Genomic DNA, 21,618 nt, shown 5'->3' on the forward strand with positions numbered 1-21,618 from the left:
TTGTCTCTGAGCTCCTAGACAAGCAACACATCTAGCCCAGCAACAGCCCTTATTCCTCCCCTGTCCTCTCGGTCAAAAAGAAAGATGGAGCATGGAGATTTTGTGTAGACTATAGGGCATTAAACAACATCACCATCAAGGATTGCCTTCCCATCCCAATCGTTGATGAACTTCTAGATGAGTTCAGGGGGGTGAGGGTGTTCTCCAAGCCAGATCTGAGGTCGGGATATCACTAAATAAGGGTCCACCCTGATTATATTTCCAAAACAGCCTTTCGGACCCACGATGTTCATTATGAGTTTCTTGTCGTGCCCTTTGGGCTGACAAATGCTCCATCGACATTTCAGGCCGTGATGAATGAAGTGTTTAGGCCCTACCTCTAGAAGTTTATTCTTGTCTTCTTTGATGATATATTGGTATATAGTTCAAATTGGCCCACTCACCTTTAGCATTTATCCATCGCCTTGGACCTTCTGAGGCAACAACTTCTTTGTTAAGGCATCCAAGTGTAGCTTTGTACAGAACTGGATTGGTTATTTGGGCCACATCTAGGGGTGGATTCGAGCCGAGTTGAGCCGAATAGCTTGCTATTCGAGCTCAGCTCACCAAGGTAATATGAGGCTCGAGTTCGAGCTTGAGCTCGATTCGAGCTAGAACCTTGAGCTCGAGCTCACATAAGCTAGAGCTTGGCTTGACTTGAGCTTGACATAAGAAAAATGTTTTATAAAAATAAAAATATTATATATAAAAATATTTTTTTATTTAATATTTAAAAAATTAAGAATTATAGTAATTAGTTATTATTATATATAAAAATAAAAATATTATATATAATATTTTTATTATATATATTATTTTCTATAATTTTATATTTATTATTATTATATGTATGTATGTATTTGCGCTTGGCCTGCGAGCCTCACGAGCCAAGCTTTATTAGGCTCGAGCTCGGCTCGATTAATAAATGGGCCTGTAAATTGGGCTCGAGCTCGACTCGAAGTCCGTTGAAACCGAGCCAAGCCGAGCTCAAGTAGCTGGTGAAGAGCTTGGCTCGTGGCCACCACTAGCCACATCATTACTGATGGGAAGGTAATAGTACACCCCTCCAAGATGGCTTGCATGGTAAATTGGCCCCCACCCAAGACACAAAAAGGCATGCAAGGATTTTTGGGCCTTACCGGTTACTATCGCAGATTCATAAAGGGGTATGGGATGTTAGCAGCCCCACTTACCAAATTACTTCACGAGAACTTCTCTGAGTGGACTTCACAAGCCCGACATTGGTCTTACCAGATTTCTCAAAGGTGTTTTTAATTGAGTGTGATGCTTCTGGGAATGGATTGGGTGCTGTCCTCATGCAATAGGGTCAGCCCTTTGGCCTTCTTTAGCTAGGCCTTGTCTCCCCGAGCTCAGGCTAAATCAGTCTATGAAAAGGAGCTGGTAGCAATTGTCTATGCAGTTCATAGATGGAGCCAAGCTTTATTAGGCTCGAGCTCGGCTCGATTAATAAATGGGCCTGTAAATTGGGCTCGAGCTCGACTCGAAGTCCGTTGAAACCGAGCCAAGCCGAGCTCAAGTAGCTGGTGAAGAGCTTGGCTCGTGGCCACCACTAGCCACATCATTACTGATGGGAAGGTAATAGTACACCCCTCCAAGATGGCTTGCATGGTAAATTGGCCCCCACCCAAGACACAAAAAGGCATGCAAGGATTTTTGGGCCTTACCGGTTACTATCGCAGATTCATAAAGGGGTATGGGATGTTAGCAGCCCCACTTACCAAATTACTTCATGAGAACTTCTCTGAGTGGACTTCACAAGCCCGACATTGGTCTTACCAGATTTCTCAAAGGTGTTTTTAATTGAGTGTGATGCTTCTGGGAATGGATTGGGTGCTGTCCTCATGCAATAGGGTCAGCCCTTTGGCCTTCTTTAGCTAGGCCTTGTCTCCCCGAGCTCAGGCTAAATCAGTCTATGAAAAGGAGCTGGTAGCAATTGTCTATGCAGTTCATAGATGGAGAGCTTATTTACTGGGCCAACAGTTCATCATACGAACCGACTTGTGAAGCCTCAAGCACTTGCTGGAACAACTTATCCACATTACTGAGCAATAGAAGTGGTTAGCCAAATTAATGGGCTACAATTATGTCATAGAGTGCAAACCTAGGTGTGAGATGGAGTATCCATGGATTTCATTTCTGAGCTTCCCTCATCACTAGGTAAGTCCGGTATTATGGTAGTAGTGGACAGGTTAACTAAATATGGGCATTTCAATACCCTATCGCACCCCTACAGTGCAGCTCAAGTAGCTGAGGCTTATGTTAAAGAAGTTGTGAAACTGCATGGTACTCCTAAGGCCATTATCTTTGACTGGGATCCTATTTTTCTTAGCCAATTTTGGACTGAATATTTCAGGTTGCAAGGTATCGGGCTTCACCACTCTACCAGCTATCATCCTCAGTTTGACGGTCAAACTGAGGTTCTCAACCGAGGTTTGGAAACATATCTTCAATGTTTCATAGGTGAGAAGCTTCTTCAGTGGGCCTGATGGTTGCCATGGGCTGAGTTCTGGTATAATACTTCCTTTCATGCAACCATGTGTATCACACTCCCTTCAAGGCCCTCTACGGGAGAGATCCACCACCCATCTTGCCGTTTGAAGTAGGGTCCACTTCAGTTGCCTCAGTTGAGGAAACTCTCATAGCTAGAGATCAGTTGCTTAAGACATTGAAATTCCATTTGGGAAAGGCCTAACAGCATATGAAGTCCTCGTATGACAAGAAGCATAGGAAGGTAGAGTATCAAGTGGGAGAATTTGTCTACCTTAAACTTCAACCCTACAAACAAGCATCCCTTGCAAAAAGAACATGGCATAAACTTTCACCTAGATTCTTTGGGCCATTCAAGATCATGGAAGAATAGGAGTGGTGGCGTACAAGCTGGAACTACCTACCAGTTCTAAACTACACGTAGTCTTCCACGTCTCTTTTCTCAAAAAGAGCCTAGGCCCTAAGTGCAATGTTACCAGCAAGTTGCCAGAATTTTCAGAAGAAGGCCATGCCGTCACTCAGCCGCAATGCATCCTTGATTATTGCTGGGTAAAGTCAGGAAAGGAGGTGGTTCAGGAAGCTCTCGCCTCTTGGACTGGTTTGCAAGCTGAGGAAGCCACTTGGGAGCCATACAAACCATTGCTGGAATTATACCCACACCTCGGCCTTGAGGACAAGGCCTTGCTTGAGTAAGGGGGAGATGTTAGGACCCCAAACCCAAAAAAAAAGCCAGGCCCAATTGGATGGTGTTAGGACCTAAAGCCACTATAGTCGAGTATTAGAAGACAAAACCATGTGCATGGTCCTCATATGATTGTGCATGGTCCCTATCTCGTTGCACTAATATTAATCATGAGGGAACAAGTATATCAGTCCCTAGGTCAGCTTTAGGTCTTGCCATAGTGGCTCTCATTGACTTTCATAAAGTCAGATTCAAATGGGCCCTAAATGGACTAGGGTTTCCACGGGGTTCCTCTTTGGAGAAGAAACAGGAGAAGGGCCCATTAAAGGGAGATAATACAATGAACCATGGATGTCATGGCAATGATGTGCATTCAGCCATGATGGGCGTGGAGAGCCACACAAGTCTTTTCTGGGCCAAGCACTTATGGCCCATGTACGGATTACATTCACATAACAAATCACCCATAATTTGATCAAAATCAAATTAAATCTTGTAAAACCTACATCCATTTAGATTAATGCATGATCATCCCATGAATGGACCCAATTATCTAATAATATTTATCTTGGTATATGAGTCCAACTGCAAAAGACAGCTTGGCCCATATAGCTGTCCATGCTGGAATGGGCTATTCTTGTTTTAATTTAAGTCAACTTAGGTTTTACAAGCATGGGCCGAATTGGTCCATGTAATGGGCCATCAAACCCCTAGCCTAGATCCAAAATTGATCACTTAAATTGTGACCCAAGGGGCTGTTAACAGTCCCCAAGTAACCATAGGTTTGGCCCATGTTAGTTAGACCAAATCTAGGTCAAGTCGGCCTAGGGTTTGGTGCCCAAAACATACATCAATCCACAATCCACATGGATTATGATATGAAAATTCTTAGTTATGATTCACAATCATATCAGCAAATAAACAACAATTTATCAAATTAAATAACTAGGGCTGATAGTGTGATGGTCTGAATCCAATCCAGACAAAAAACAACATGCCAAAAAACTGCTATCTCTAGATTGGTCTGATTCTCCATCTTCCTCTACGATCTCCGGCAAGTCTTCCGATGTAACTAAAATAGAAAAACCCTAATTTCTAATGCTTACATTAGAAAAAAACCTAATACATTCTTTCTAGAAAAGAAAAGGAATTAATTACAGACCAAATAATCAAATAATCAAATAGTGTGCATGAATCTAGCCACCATCAAACATTTTGATCTCCACCACACTTTCAGTCCAAGATTTCAAGAATTCAGAATAAAACTATTCTATAATATATCAGAACATATAAAGATTAATTTTCAGATCATTGGCCCCAATTCCGAGAACCAAATTCTTAGTTTTTCATGCTAACTAGGTCAAATCAGGTTGACTAGTGGTAGATTTGATATTTCTCTCAAATCTGATTCGGTTCGGTTCAAGAACTGAACCTTTGGTTCTGATACCACCGTTGGAAGGGTTAGAATCTATCTTATGGATGGCCAAACCATGCTTGATGGCTGGGCGAAATTTCAAAAATTTCTAACCCTTTTAGGAACTAATTTCCCGGTGTTTTGAAAAATTACATTTTTACCAGATTGATTTTTAACAGAATTGGACCAGATTTCAAACGAAATCAAAAGGGGAGGTTGTACTTGATACGGATACCACAAGCGCAGATCTCAAGGTGGAAAGTTCACGCCCAAATCAGTCCTAAAACCAACCTCCACTGAAGATTGTGCTATGTATGGGTGAAGCTGGTTCAACAACACTGTTTTCTCCAGAATTGCTGTCCAACTTGCTTGGATTGAATGGGGTAAGTGAGCATGATGTTCTTCAACGTTTTTCTTTCAAAACTAGAAGAAAAGTTGATTAAAAATCAGTTCTTGAAAGCCTAGGTCGAATTAGGGTTTCTTGGAAGAGGAGAGAAGAAGGGACAACAAGACATTGAGGGGTCATAGCCTAGTTCGCCCTCTTCACTTTTATCTACTTATTGAGCACTCTCCTAATCTAATTAGGAGATTATCCAAATCTGATTTGGATCTGGACTCTATTAAGAGATAAGCGTTATCCTGTTAAGAGGATAGGTGCTTCATACCCAATACCAAACCTAGATTCGACCCAAAGCACATGACAATTTAAGTTGTCATGTAATAGCTTAATTAATCTTATTATTAATTTTGGGCCTTTGGCCCATTTTTTCGAAGGCTCACGACCCTAGGTGTTGCATGGTCACTTTAGGCCTGATATTGTATGGCATGGGACCCCACAATGATCTCACACAAGTCCATATGGGTTCGGCCCTACCCCTGAAATGGGCTAGGCTGAATTCATTGCTTAGGGCAATGAGCCCTTGATCCAATCAACATTGGTTCAATTTGGGCCCAACATGTACACGTAAATGATCTTTGGATTCAGCCACCCTATGAAGACTCAAGAATAATGGATTTATGTAAGACAAAGTCTATTAGGTAATCAACCCTATAATGGTCTCTTACACTTAACCTCTTGGCCCATAATGATCAAAACAATACTAGGGAATGACCTCTCCCCTGGATGCAAGGTGTAGTGTCACACTTTTTGGTCGGATAGATCCCGGGATTAAAACCTTTTGCAAACATTTTTCATAAAATAGTAGTGTATAATATAAATACATTTTGCAAAACTAGATTTCAGACATAGGTGAAATCAACTTCCGGTAGTTTAGGTTTCCATCAAAGAGTGTGTAAACCCTGATATTCACTTTGTTCGACAAAGGAGCCGATCCTATAATTATGATCACTCACTCAGGTGAATTTTTAGACAACCTTAACATACCTATGTATTTGACCCTTGATGGATCTCACTGGTTGGCATATCAAAGACAGCCTAGTGCAACACTCAGTGTAGTACCATAATCAAGTTTGGGGTTATGTGCAACTTTCTAGTTTTTCCCATCTATCTCCAAAATCCTAGGCATAAATGGAAATCGGTTCGGGTTCAGTGCTTCTATAAACACCCACTGGTTGTACTTGGGGTCTATCCAATGGATGAGAACATTTTAAACTAACACGAGTCTCTTAAGTGTCCGGTTTAAGGGGTAATACATAGAGACATACCAATTATTAACATGAAACAACAATGTACTTTATTCATTTACAAATAAATGCTTATGTACATCAATCTGATTGGAGCTAAGAGCATACACTGTCTAACAACAGGAAATCCATGATGGCTCATTTTAGAACTAACCATATATATCAGGGTATGGTTGCTTCTCTTTGGAACTCCATTGTGCTTAAGGGTGTTGGGTTCTGCCCATTGAGATATAATGCTATTCTCTTTTAAATATCCTATGAACTCATTGTCTGGGGATTCTCAACCCTTATTACAACGGAGAGTTGATGCTTTTATCAAATGCTTCAGTCTTGATGTGCCCATATCTTGAGTAGTAATTTTGGAAGTGATGTAATACTCAATACCACCCCTAGCCCTTGTATTCATAGGCCCACACACACTAGTGTGTATTAATTCTAATGTATAAGGTAGACAAATAATTGACAAAATTCTTATAGCCAATGAGTGCGCGGAGGAATGAAGGAGATCAAGGAGAAAAGTAGACGTACGAAAGCTAGATTTGGAAAAGGCCTATGATTGAGTGGATTGGTCTTTTTTGGTGGGGATCATGAGGAATAGTGGCTTTGGGGATAAATGGTACAAATGACTTTGGGGATACCTAAGTACTTGTCATTATTTAATCATGGTGAATGGGGTAGTAAAGGGTGTCTACCCTACTTCTAGGGGCATTAGACAAGGTGAACCTATTGTGCCCTTCTTCGTTATACCTAGCACAAGTTAGGAGTGTATCTAGTCCACCCCTCCCAGATAACTGTAGTTAACTGGGACCAGCATTGGGTAATGTCCTTCTGTTTTCAATGAAGAATGGAATTCAATGAAGGTATGATTCTCTTCCACATTAGTTGATTTGATATTTATCAGTAGTAAAAGTTGTAATGCCTTGATATTACTTTGCTCATGTTGATAACTTAATATATGACCCATAAACTCATCCATGTATCGGAAACATAGATTAGAGTTTGGCGTAGTACGGAAACAAACCACGTTGAGAGAAGCTTCAAAGAAAAGAGCAAAAGCTGAAATAAATAGGAAAAATAATTTTTCATTGAATAATTTAGAGAAAATCAACATAAAACTTTTCTAGCTTTGCCCTATCTACTCTTTATATAGACTTACACCTTTATGCCTCTTACAAGGAAGTTTCCTAATATAATAAAACACTCATTATAATCCTACTAAATCTCTTCAAAAAAGAAAGTCCTAATTGAATACAAATTTAGAAATCTCGCTGTAATGCTAACTTGGTAAATACGAACTAAGTTAGAAATCCTGCAATGGTACTAACTTGGTAAAAATGAACTAAAATAGAAATTCCGCAGTGATGCTATCTCAGTAAATATTTACTAAGTTGTGTTGGTGCCATCACCTCTGATTTTTACATGTCTTGTAGTGGTCCCAACTTGCATAGAACTTATTAGCTTCTTTCTATACCGCGTTATCCTCCCCCAATATGTACTAAGATGGGTCTTCAAAAACCAACTTTGTAAATGTTTACTCAGTTGGTGTGAATCTCATACTGCATCATCCTCCTCGGGTTGGAGAGAATCTGCCCTCGAATTCATACTACCATGTGAACGTCCTCCAACATTTCGTATTGTGCTTTTGTTGTTCTCCTTTGTTTCCAACTTTTTGATAGAAAGCTGGTGGTGTAACTGTCCAATACGAATTGGAATGTCTTCATTACATCTCTTAACTTTTGAAACACATTTCTTCAAATAATTTAATTCTTCCTTCACTGACCATTCTGAATTTTGCAAAAATGCTTGCCGATATGGATCCTCATAGACTTGTAAGACAATGCTATCAAAGTTTCTAGTATGATAAATATTCTCTCCATTCTCTTGAATATCATGATGAAGGATAATATATTCTTCTTGAGCAATGGACTTTTCATCATAGATTGGAGGTTTGTTCCAATCAATAAGTTTCTCTTCAATAGATATTGTTGAGGAGAATGGCCACACAAGATTTTCGTTACAATTTTCCACAATTTTAAAACAATCAACAAAGTCATAAGATTTGATTTTACCTTTAGATTCTGAAATTGCTAACTCCTCTATGGAACTCTAGTCCATGAATTCATTTGAGGTTATACTGCCATTAAACTTTTTCGAATTCAAAATTGAGATCTGTTTCACATTGCTTTTGTTCACCATTTGCAACTACAACCAGTTTGGTTGCTTGCCAAGTAGAGAAACCTCTTTGAAGTTTTGGGACCTCAATATTGAAACCCATTTCCCTCTGTTTTTTGTCACCACCTGCAACTACAGCCGACTTGGATGCTTGCCTTGTTGATGAATAGAAACAAGTGGAAACACTTGCATCAGAGTCGCTGTCCCCTTGCAACGATTTCAACTCTTGAGCAAGTCCATTGACTTGTCTTCTCAACTCTGCCACCTCTTCTTGTGTTTTATTGTTGAGTTCTTGCTCCATGATGTGAGCCACTTGTTTCTTCTTATGGATCCATAATCCAAAGAAGGATCAAATGTGTACTTTGATACCAAATGGATCCATAATCCAAAGAGCAAAAGCTGAAATAAACAGGAAGTTACCTAATCTTTATATAGAACTCCCCTAGCTTTGCCCTAGCTACTCTTTATATAGACTTATACCCTTATGCCTCCTACAAAGAAGTTTCCTAATCTAATAAAACACTCATTATTATAACCCTACTAAATCTCTTCAAAAACGAAAGTCCTAATTGAATTTAAAATCAGAAATCTCGCTGTAACGCTAACTTGGTAAATATGAACTAAGAAATTCCGTGATGGCGTTAACTTGGTAAAAACGAACTAAGATAGAAATTCTGAAATGATAGCATCTTGGTAAATATTCTCTAAGTTGAGTGGGTGCCATCACCTCTGCTTCTTACATGTCTTGTAGTCATCCCAACTTGCATAGAGCTTATTAGCTTCCTTCTGTAGTGCATCATCCTCTCCCTATACATACTAAGATGGGTCTTCTAAAACCAATTTTGTAAATGTTTACTCAGTTGGTACGAATCCTGTACTGCATCAGAGTTCTTGTTTATGGTTTATATATTTTTTGTTATTTGCCAAAATAATTCCAATCTATGCATTTTATTGACCTCCCCTTCCCCACTCTGCTTGTTTCTCCACAACCATCACCACCGCTCATTGTGTGTGATTTGGTTTTCATTTTGATAAGGTTACCCTATATTCTTTTCTGTTGATCCTATATGGTGACCACTATTCTGAAAATTGAAGTTACTAAATTTAGTCTTCTATGTTGCCTAGTGGTTGTTTGTAATATTCTTCTCTTCTAGATAGTTCATATGCAGAGTAGGATATCATCCCCAACTTTCTAGACCATTATACACAAATAAAATGGTGTTGCTGACTGATTGTGTCGCAGGTTCCCTGACTCCACTAGAAAAAGTATGATGAGCAAATCTGGATCCGCACCAGCGAAAGATCCACTACTGTCAGGAATGGGTTCCCCACAAAATGACACTCCAGCCCAACCACAAAATGAAGTAGATTTGGTAATATGAATATAATTACTTCCTATTGATTTTTGCCCTTTATATTTCACTCTAAAACTCTTTTTTTTGCCATGATTTCAGAATCTTTCAGCCAAACTTTATTCTTCTCTGAGAATGCTTCGAACTACTCTTGTTAGAGAAGCAGGAGAAGGGGTCATGGCATACCACATATTTTTGTGAGTTTATTTCATTTAATTTTTCCCTGTTACGTCAGATTCTTTTCTGACCCCTTGGATTCAACTCTTGAAAAATTTCCCTGCTTCCATGACTTCAGAAATACTACATTGCAGCAGATCAGCAGGCGGATTCCTAGAACAAAAGAAGAACTCCTTGATATTAGTGGCATTGGCAAGTAAGATTTAGTTCATCTTAGCTATGAATTTTGATTTCTCAATCAATTTTATGTTGAATATAATGTCTGGATTCAGGGCAAAAGTAAACAAGTATGGAGACCGCCTATTGGAAACTATTGAATCTACCATTAGGGAGCATTACAAGTTAGAGAAGGATAGCAGTGGTGATAAAGATAGTACTGAGACAATCAAGAGAAGAAGAAACTCAACTGGTATTTCTGATGCAAGAATAGAAGAGGATGATGACTTTACTTTTACTGTGGCAAGTGACCTGTCAAAGGGAAGACCTGCTAAGCAAGGGCGGAAAAAAGGTACAGGACCAAAGGATTTCAGTTTGCCAAGATATGATGATGAGCAATTCCTTGACGCTGATCTAGATTTGGAGTACAATTACAATGATAAAGACAATGGTTCATACGAAAAGGCTGATCAAAATAGTGAAGGCAGAGTGTTACCCTCATGGGCGATACCATGAAACAAAGTTCACAATGGAGGTCCTAATTGTTCCAGGAATTGCGTATAAGATTTCACATTGTGGAAGATGAGCTCTGTTCAGTGTATAGTTTTTGTAAATCCCAATATTCCATTTGCCAGTCATTCCTCTGGTGGTTGGAATCATGTTTTTGTTCCATTGACATTGATAATTGAGGAAGTACAGATATATTATGACACGTATAGTTTCCAAAGCATTGCTGGTTGAAATTTTACATGTGTGCTTTTTGTTCTGATAGAAGCAGTTGTCATTTTGTACTTAACCATTGGTCATCTTTTATCTGCAATATGCGTTTTAGGGGTGAGCAAGAAAAACCGAAAAACCGAATCGACCAAAAAACTGACTGAAATTGAACTGAAATTTCGATTAATCGAACTGGTCGATTTGATAGTTTAAAAAAACTGAAAGTAGTTTTGGTTAACTAAAATAGAAAATCGGCAATTAACTGAACCGATTGGTAAATATATTTATAAATATTGTTATGTATATTTATATATATATTATATGTTTTATATATACTTTTAGTGTTTTATTATATATTTATATATATTTTTATAATATATTATTAATAATAAAAAACCGACGAATTGAACTGATGGTTAATCGAATTGGTCAACAGATTAACCGATCGGTTTTGGTTTGGTTTTGATTAATGGTTTTCCTAAAACCGGTAACCCCGGTTTGATATAAAAAATAAGCCCACAAGTTGGTTAACGAACCGTGAGCACCCCTAATACATTTTGGACTTGACCTCATGCTTTTCTTTCCTCTGAAGTGGTGGGAGGGGGGCTGTTATGATGGGGTATTTTTCAATTTCACCAAATTAGCATCATTGGAAGGTATTATTTGTAGTAGGGATAAAAGTATCGTGTATCGTATTAGACAACTCAGATATGGATATGAATACCGTTATGCTTTGGAAATGTTATAAACACAATATCGGGACTCTAAAGCTGATTTTTTTGTGAATAAGGTATAAACACATGAGAAATGTACACTTTAGTAGGTTATCTAAAACATGTAAATATTATACAATAATCACTTATTATTTACAAATTTTATTTACTTTTGAGAAAATTTATTTATTTAGTATTTTTATATAAATAATAACTCTATTTTTTTCAAATAATAAATATGTTTTCATTTTCAACATATATTTTTATTTTACATATAATTGTAAAATAAAACATATAAATTATTAAAGGTAGAAAAATCTAGTTATTTTAGTATTTTTATATAAATAATGACTCTACTTTTTTAAATAATAAATATGTTTTCATTTTTAACTATATTTTTTATTTTACATATAATTGTAAAATAAAACATATAAATTATTTAAGGTAGAAAAACCTAGTTATTTTAATTTTTATTGAAAATTTTATTTATGTAGTATTTTTATATAAATAATGATTACTTTTTTAAATAATAAATATGTTTTTGTTTTTAACATATAATTTGTATGTAAAGAAAAACATATAAACATTTAAGGTAAATAAAATAACTTATTTTTATAACTTTCAATTCTTATTAAATTTTTGGGGAAATTAAATCTTAAATTATTTATTTTAGATTTTATAATTATAATTATATTTCAGTTTAATTATAGTTTTCATTTTTTTTTATTGAAGTTCAAAAACAATCGAAAGGTGGTCAATATACAGTTTTGTCAAACTAGCCACCGACACACTTTCATATCAGTACGCATTGGACCCAAGGTTCAAAGTATCGATACGGTAGGGCATTTCGGCTAGTATCAACCATTTTTTTAGTTTCATTTATTTTTTTTATTTTGGTTTAGAGGGGCCGGTTTAAGTCCAAGCTACCCTCTGAACTAGGCCTTGACCTGATATAATCCCTGTAGGGGCATATTGGGAAGGTTCTGATACGTAATGATTTTTTGAACCTTGATTGAACCCTATCCATTGATATGGTGCAATATAACTAGTCTAATTGCTTTCAACATGAATTTCCACTTAGTGGCCAATTTCCTAGAGCCTATTCAATAATTATTTATTGTTATCATTGATTTTAAAAGAAAACTCTAGAATAATAAAAATCAATTTAAAGTTAATTTTTTTATTAATTTTCACTAATCTTTTAATAAATTTTATTATTTAAATGAATGAATTTACTTTGAGAGAAAGAAGAAGAGAAACGAACCATAATACATGATATTAACATGTGGGCGTTGTGTTTGTCATTAATTAGCTTTCGAAAGTAGTGATATCAAATTCTATCAAAAGATACTTAGATAAGACTTGTTGGATATTCACATTCCGTCATTGTTAACTTGTTATTGTTTTGAGTAGGTGGTCTATGACGTGCAGCCAGTCTTATACTCTCAATAAGGGGTGGAGCCACAAGTATAAGTGTGGGGTTCGTTCTGCTGTGCCCCCTAACCTATTAGATTTGCACTATAATGGTATTATTAATGTCATAATTAAATAATAAAAATTTTAAAAATAAATAAAAATATATAAAATTTATAGACAAATTTGACATATCTAAATATCAAACAAAAATAAGTGTGGTAAACAAGTATTATTTTTAAAATTAACTATATAAATAGAATAAAAATTTAATTTTTCCTAAAAATAAGATTGTTTTTGTTTTTTCAAGTCAAATAGGCCAGCAGCACATGATGTCATAATTATTATAAAATTTGTGCACATATCTAATATTATATTTTTATCATATAAAAAAATAAGGATAAATTACAAAGACCCCATACCCTTGACCGTTAAGTCAAATGATGGAATATGTTAAATTACCAAAATATCCCACTAAAAGTTTTTCTATTTTCCTTTTTTTGCCTTTTTTTTTTTTTCTCCTTTCTTCAATTCTTTTCCCCTCCCTGCAATACTTGGGGAGCCGGAGCCGGAGCCGGAGCCGGCATCACGTCCCGACCTAAAGAAGCCGTCGCCGCTGCTAATCCTTCCTTTGTCATCCACGAGTCCTGCAATAATGGTAGCCACCGACGTTCTAATTGGAAATCTAGAATTTCTAGGCATCTAGCCAACTACCAGTTAGGTTTCTAGTTGGAAATCTAGGTGGATGACCATTTGAAGTTCCGAAGAGCTACAACCCAATAACTCATCTCATTGTTTTGGGTTAGATGGAAAAACAAATTCCTCATAAATTTGCACACTTGGTCGAATGGCTACCAACGCCGCCCCCTTCAACACCATCCCGTTGGGCAGCTCCAAGTGTGGAGCATACCAGAGTCTCATGTTCAGCGCAGGCACCAGCATTCGTCTTGAAGCTGTCGAAGCAGACGGGCTTTCATACAAGGAACACCCAGCTCGTTGGCGTCAGTCAGGACAAGGCTTTCCAAGGTGTGATGCTCAGCGATAATTGGCTAGAGCAGGTAGTGTCTCGCTGATGCAGCTATCAGAGAACTGATTGTCCAGACGACTCTCAATTTTAGGCCCCTGTTGGTGTAGAACGACTCAGGGATGTTCCCATTGTCATCTCCGTTTCCAACACACAAGCCATCGCTACCAACGTCATTTTTCTGCACGGATGAAGATTTGGTGGTTCCCGGAGAAAGGACAGATGAAGCACCGAGTATGACGCAGGTGCCAAAGGGTGGATCTGAAATCTGCCCTCCATTTAAGCAAAACGCCATCCTCGATTCCTAATTCTCCTCCAGGAAGCTCGATTCGGAGGCGATGGATCTCATTGATGTTCCTCAACACCTGGGTCAGGGAGTGGTGGGTATCGCCACCTGCTTCCATTTCCTTGTCATCACCAACACCTCCGCCTCCCCCACCACCACCACTGCTACCACCGTTTAGAGACGAGGTAGACGAGGATTTCTTAGGGCCGAGAAATTGACCAAGGGCCTGGAGAGGCTTAACGATGCCACCGAAAACAAAACGGACGAGGTTCGAGAAGACGCCTCGCGTCTTATAAAAAACGGCAGCCCCCGAAGAAGCATTTTCGTCAGAGATGACGCAGTCGACCCTTACAACAACGTTATCCACCTGAGGAACCAGACCATGGAACCGACGGGACACAACGCAGCAGCAGCCCAACGCCTTCACATCTCCGATCTTGTTGAACACAACCAGAAGCAAAGAGTCCGGTGCTACCCTTCTAGTACTAGCCTGAGATCGGCTCTGACCGACGATGAATGGTGGCGGAACCACCACGGCCGTAGTCGATGATGCTACCTCGATCACTTATTTGTTGTCTCCTTCAGATTTCTTTTCTTGTTATCATTGGCGCAACTGTTGTTTAGTTCTTCGTTAACCAACAAAGTTTCTCGCATTTTCCATTTTCACCACTCAACACCTGCAATGTTTTCCTCGCAAGGGTAGTAAGGGTTTAAAAATATCGTAATGGTTTTTTTGGACGGAAGGCTAACGGAAGGGGTCTTTGTCTCACGGTCATAGTACAGGGGTCTTTATCGCAAAACAAAGTACAGCAAATCCCGTAGTACAGGGAGGGGTTTTTGTAATTTATCCAAAAAATAAATATAATAAATAAGAAATATTTTTTTGACAGTGAATGAAATAAAAAATCTACATCCACCAGCTCACCATGCTTTGATTATTTATATTTTTTTAAATGATTTTAATAAAGATATTGAAATTATTAATTTTATCTGAAATTGCCACATGCATATTTAGTAAATATTGAAGATAAAGGACTTATACATACCTTGAGTTTTCATTAATTGATTTAAACATACTTGAGTTTTTCAAAAAAAACTTAGATATACCTTGTGGGTTGACCCCACTGGACTTAAACATACTCTCATTTTTCTCTCTCTTTTCATAAACCTCTTTTAATATTTTAAAAATACATTTTTTGCCCTTTGAAAATAAAAGACAATTTTAAAACAATATACTCTGTTTCTACAAGTACAACAGTCTTTACAATATATAGCACAAAGGAACAAAGGTAGACCTCTTAAATCTTTTTCCTGCAGGTGTAGGAAGTTGGTTCAAGTTGTAGAGACTAGAACTTTCTATTAAGCTTGCGCAGATCAAACTTTAAGTGGGGGCCGGTGGTTGATCCATGGTGTAGTAGGGGACGGGTGGTTGAGGATAACAATACAAATGCAGTTTGGTGATGGTGGCAAATTGGAGACCGGATATGCTCCTCAGAGCGCACCTCACACGGACCTCATGAGTTCATCTCACCATGTATTGGGAATATCCCATCCTTTGTATTGTTATTCATGGGGAGATGTTCCCTATACACGGTAGGATGGGGTTGTGAGGTGCAAATTGTAGGTTGAAGGAACAAACAAGAGAGAGAGAGAGAGAGAGAGAGAGAGGTGATGAATTGTTTTCATTGCCACCTCTGTGAAGGGGTAGGAAAAGGAGAGAATAGAAAGGGAAAGAAAGAAAGGAAAAGGTGGAGGGGAGAAAGAGAATGGGGAAAGATGAGGTAGCTGAGCTTGGTATTCAAGTGATGATGTTTTGGACATGATGAACAATACATAGGTTTCTCTGGTTAATTTTTGAAAACTTAAAGAATGATGAAGGGTAAATTAGGTCTTTTATGACCATAAGGTATATTTAAGTCTATTAAAAAAGTTCAAGGTATGTTGTTTAAGTCAATTTATGAAAACTTAGAGTATGCTTAAGTCTTTTACCCAGTATTAAATGGATCAAATAGAGTTTATTTGCATTTGATCCGCTTTTTTATATACTAGTAAAAGTGTATGCGTGTTGCACGTGGCAATATCAAATGATGATGATGATAATAGTCAGCAACCAAATGACCTTACTAGTTGAACCACTAACCTATTTAACCAGGAAAATGGACTATGATTAAGATATTAATTCATTTTTTTCTTTGTATTTTAGTCATTTCTATCTTTACTAACAATAATTTTATTTTTCAAACATATTTTTGTTTAATATGAAGAATATATAACATTAATGCATGTTCAAAATTTTCTATAAATTTTATAAAAAATCTATTTTTTTATTTTTTATTATTTAATTTATGAGATAATAAAAATTACTTATTTACCAAGAGGAAATGAAATTCCAATATATTTGAACATTGGTTTTTAATATTGTGGTCAAATAAGTTATATATATTATTTATATATAATATATATGTTATTTATTATTTATTTATAAATATGTTATTTATATTGCTTTCTTGTAAACTTCTTATGTGATGAAAATAGTTGAAAAATACTTATATTTTTTTTGTTTTTATTTGTTTTAATTATTATATTTTCTTTTCCTTTTAATAATTTATTATTTTTAATTAAATCGGGTCATATCAGATTCAGATATCCAAAATATTAATCAGATTCAGATTTGAATCAATATTTACGAGATCCAATCAGATCTTTGGATAGAATCGAATTCAAATATACCCTGATTCAAATCCGATTTGATCTATTTGCATCCCTACCAAACCACTTGCCTACAATGACCTAGCTAATTAAATCATTGAACCATTTGACATGGTTAGTGAGGTCATGTGTTTGACATTAATTCTCTTTATTTTTTATCCTAATTTTTATCCCATTTCTATCATCAATGAAAATAATTCTCATTAATCACACTTTTTTATATTATGAATATATAATATTATAGAATGTGCCCAAAATTATTTACAAATTTCTATATTTCCTAGAACTTTATGTATTTTATTATTTAATAATAACATCATGTGTTGATCCATTTGACATGGATAGTTGAACCACTGACCCCACCACTAGGATGGAAAAACTATTTTTTCTTTTTCGGTTGATTTTTAAATCATGTATAACATTTCCATCATCAATAAAAGTAATTGTTATTTCCACATTTATTTTTGCATGTGGCAATACTAAATGATGATGATGATAATAATCAATAACCAAAGGACCTTATTGGTTGAACCATTAACCTATTTAACTAGGAAAATGGACTATGATTAAGACAATAATTCATTTTTTCTTAATGTATGTTCAAATTCTTTGTATTATAGCCATTCAATGCATGGGTTCAAAATAAGTTAGGTTTTGGTTGAAAATTTTGGGGTTTTGGCATTAATTTGGATTTACCCTAAGGTCCACATTTAGAATTGGGCACAAATTCGGTTTTGGTTGGCAAATATAGGTTTTTGGCGTTAATTTGGGTTTAGGCTAAGGTCTATATTTAGAGTTGGTCATGGATATATTAGCCCTTAACCTCATCCAATCCATTTAATTTAGACTCCATTTCTTTTTCTTTTGGCCATTTACCCAACACATTTACTCGTGTTATTTTATTTCCCAAGTGAGATAATAAGCATTTTACCCTTAAAAAGATAGAATTATAAGGGACAATATTATTCCATGGTGTGTTGGAAACTTTCTCCCCAAGTGGGAAAGTTATCCATTATCACTTACCCAAGTAAGTAATACCCAAGGAAAGTGGTTTTTTTTATGGGTCCTATATTAATTTGTAAAAAAGAATATGGGAAAATCAGTTAATAGGAACCACAATTCCATTAACCAACTTCCCCCCCTCTTCAAAATCCAAAAAATGAATATGGCCTTATTGAGAGCAAGAAGTGGTTGACAATTGAGAGATCTAGAGAATGTGTATGTGTGTGTTTTAAGAATGATCTTATTGAAGAGAGTAATTATCGATATTATTAGAGATAATTAAGACTCAAGAGGGTTTTTATTTTTAACTTTTTATATTTTAATTATTTAATTTAAAAATAGATAGTCACATGCATAAGATGAGAGGAAGAGGTTCATATGAGCTACTCTTCAAAAAAAAAAATGTATTTTTAAGGGAAAAATGAAACAATAGTGATTTAACAAAGTTTTTATATATTTCTAGTTCTTTACATATAAAATAGTAGAAAAAAATAGTTTCTATTCATTTTTTAGTTATTGAGCTTAAAATTTAGATTTTTGGCATAAATTTGGGTTTAGGCTAAAGCCCATATTTAGAGTTGGGCAAAAGTTAGGTTTTGGTTAGAAAATTTTAGTTTTTGGCATCAATTTGGATATAGGCTAAAGTCCATATTTAGGGTTAGGCAGAAGCTAGGTTTTAGTTGGCAAATTTAGGTTTTGCATGAACTTGGGTTTAGGTTAAGGTCCATATTTAGAGTTGAGTAGAAATTAGCTTGATTAGAAAATTTAGGTTTTTGTCATCAATTTGGGTTTAGGCTAAGGTTCATGTTTAGAGGTGGTCATAGATTGGCCCTTAACCACATGTTTGAGAAATGAGTGAAGGAGGTTCATGTAAGTTGTTGTGGGTTTGAAAAATGTATTTTTAAGGAAAAAATGAAGTAACATTGATTCACCAAATTTTATATATATTTATAGTTATTTACATATAAAATAATAGAAATTATGAAATTTTTATTAACTTTCAAATTTAGGTTTCGTACATCAATTTGGGTTTAGGATAAAGTCCATATTTAGAATTAGATAGGAGTTAGGTTTTGGTTGACAAGTTTCAATTATTAGCATTAATTTGGGTTTAGGATAAGGTCCATATTTAGAGTTGTGCACAAGTTAGGTTTTGGTTGGAAAATTTAGGTTTTTAACATCAATTGAGGAGTAGGCTAAGGTCCATATTTAGAGTTGGGCACAAGTTAGGTTTTGGTGAGCAAGTTTATTCCTTTGGCATCAATTTGGGTTGAAGCTAAGGTCCATATTTAGAATTGGTCATGGATTGGCCCTTAACCTGACCCAATCCATTCAATTCATTGGGAGCTGAAAGGGTAGAGAATTGAGAGAGAGAGAGAGAGAGAGAGAGAGAGAGAGAGAGAGAGAGAGAGAGAGAGAGAGAGAGTTTTAAGAATTATTTATTGAAGAGAGTAATGCTCGACTTTATTAGAGACAATCGAGACTCAAAAGGTTTTTAGTTCTGATTTTTTATGTTTTTTATCATTTAATTTAAAAATAAATAACTGCATGTGTAAGAAATGAGAAGAGAATGGGGTGGTTCATGTGAGCTATTGTTCAAAAATGCATTTTTTAAAGGAAAATGAAGTAATAGTGATTCACCATAGTTTTATTTATTTATAGTTCTTTACATATAAAATAGTAGAAAATAATTTTATTTTATTTTTTAGTTATTGAGCTTCAATTTTAGTTTTTGGCTTCAATTTGCTACGGTCCATATTTAGAATTGGATAGAAGTAAGGTTTTGGTTAGCAAATTTTAGTTTTTGGCATCGATTTGTATTTAGACTTGATTTGGAAGGAGTACAAATACAAATGTGTACAGTACAAATCCAAACAAAAATAATACAAAATATAAGGTTTTATATTTGTATCCCTTCCAAATGGAGCCTTAGGAAAAAAAGGTCCATATTAACAGTTAGGTAGCTGGGGTTTGATAGGCAAATTTAGGTTTTTGGCATCAATTTGGGTTTATACTAAGGTCCATATTTACAATTGAGAACACGTTAGGTTTTAATTGGCAAATAAATTATGTTTATTTGACAAATTTAGCTTTTGGGCATCAACTCGGGTTTAGGTTAAGGTCCATATTTAGATTTGGTGAAGGATTTACCCTTAACCTAACTCAATTAATTTTGGTGGTTTTGACATGTTTTTTTGGCCTGTGGAAAAAGCTCAAAAGACTAAAAAATGGGTTGGGTTGATCGGTTTCAACGATTTGATAAACAATCTTAGTTGAAATTAATTATCGCTATTTTTATATTGTAAAAAAAGATTATAAAAAATAGTATATAAAATATAAATAATTATTAATTATTTAAAATTTTAAAATATAAAACAATTGTATGCTTTTATGTATTTCTATTGTTTAGCTTTTACTTAGCAAAGCCTGTACATTGCATGGGTGTCTGCTAGTATAATAATATATATGCAATTACTAATTAAGCTTAATCATTACTTGATAGGCAATGAATCCATGTGAACAAGGATGGAATCACTCACTTGCCAAGGCCAAGTCATTGGCTATTGTGTTTTGTATGCAGGCCCATATCGGCCCATTGAGATCACATCTCTACCCCACAATGCTCCACAACACATCCCCACTGTGTATTGGGAACATCTCCCAATGATAGTACCAGAACCGATGATATCATCATTGGGAGATGTTCCCAATACACGATGGGGATGTGTTGTGGGGCAGCCCCTTGTGGGGCGGAGATGTGAACTCTAACTCATTACCAAATACAAACTTCTAGTTCTAGTCTATCCATTACCATTTAGACCCCACAATCCAACACATTTTCCTATCCCCTTTTTGTAGATGAAGATACTCTATATTATAGAATACCAATTCAATATTTTAATTGTTATTTTTTCTTTTTCTTTTAATAATTCATTACTTTTTAAAAATATTAAATTGGATCATATCAGATTTGAATATCTGACATTTTGATTGGATTCAAATTCAAATTAATATTTATGAGATTTGATAGAATGTTTGGACTAGATCATATTTGAATATACCTTAATTAAAATCTGATTTGATCTGCTTGCATCCCTACTAAACCACTTGCTTACGATGACCTAACTAATTAAATTATTGAACCATTTGACATAGTTAGTCATGTCATGTGTTAGACATTAATGCTCTTTATTTTTTATCCTAATCTTTATCCCATTTTTATCATTAATGAAAACAATTTTCATTAATCACACTTTTTTTATATGATGAAAGTATAATATTATATAATGTATCCAAAATTATCGACAAATTTCTACATTTTCTAGAATTTTATGTATTATATTATTTAATAATATCATCCATTTGACATGGATAGTTTAACCACTAACTCATCACTTGGATGGAAAAACCATTTTACATTTTTGGTTGATTTTAAATCATGTATTCCATTTTCATCATCGATAAAAGTAATTCTTATTTTCACATTTTTTTTGTTTAATATGGTGAATATATAACAATAGAATTGTATCAAAGTTCTTTATATAATGCTTATATTTTTCTTTGAGTTTATGTATGTATTTATGTAGGTAATATTCGTTACTTAGTTATG

General features: G+C 35.5%; 1 protein-coding gene and 1 pseudogene across 2 annotated transcripts in view; one reads left to right on the forward strand and one right to left on the reverse strand.

Moving 5' to 3' along the window:
- The window catches only part of RECQ4A (DNA helicase (RECQl4A)), a 49,838-nt gene extending 38,927 nt beyond the window's left edge, over positions 1 to 10,911 (forward strand). The window contains exons 23-26 of the mRNA XM_088967965.1: positions 9,703 to 9,832; positions 9,914 to 10,008; positions 10,107 to 10,184; positions 10,261 to 10,911. Of these exons, the coding sequence (XP_088824091.1) occupies positions 9,703 to 9,832; positions 9,914 to 10,008; positions 10,107 to 10,184; positions 10,261 to 10,660 (703 nt within the window). The 3' untranslated portion in view covers positions 10,661 to 10,911. The remainder of the gene's footprint in view (positions 1 to 9,702; positions 9,833 to 9,913; positions 10,009 to 10,106; positions 10,185 to 10,260) is intronic.
- A 2,418-nt stretch (positions 10,912 to 13,329) lies between these two features.
- On the reverse strand, positions 13,330 to 14,990 carry LOC148871749 (F-box protein At5g46170 pseudogene; annotated as a pseudogene). The gene has a single exon (XR_016106991.1). The product of XR_016106991.1 is annotated as an F-box protein At5g46170 pseudogene (transcript).
- Positions 14,991 to 21,618: the final 6,628 nt, after the last annotated feature.

Source organism: Nelumbo lutea, chromosome 2 (assembly GCF_056320005.1).
Source record: "Nelumbo lutea isolate HS-2025 chromosome 2, American lotus-T2T, whole genome shotgun sequence".
Taxonomy (NCBI): Eukaryota; Viridiplantae; Streptophyta; class Magnoliopsida; order Proteales; family Nelumbonaceae; genus Nelumbo; species Nelumbo lutea.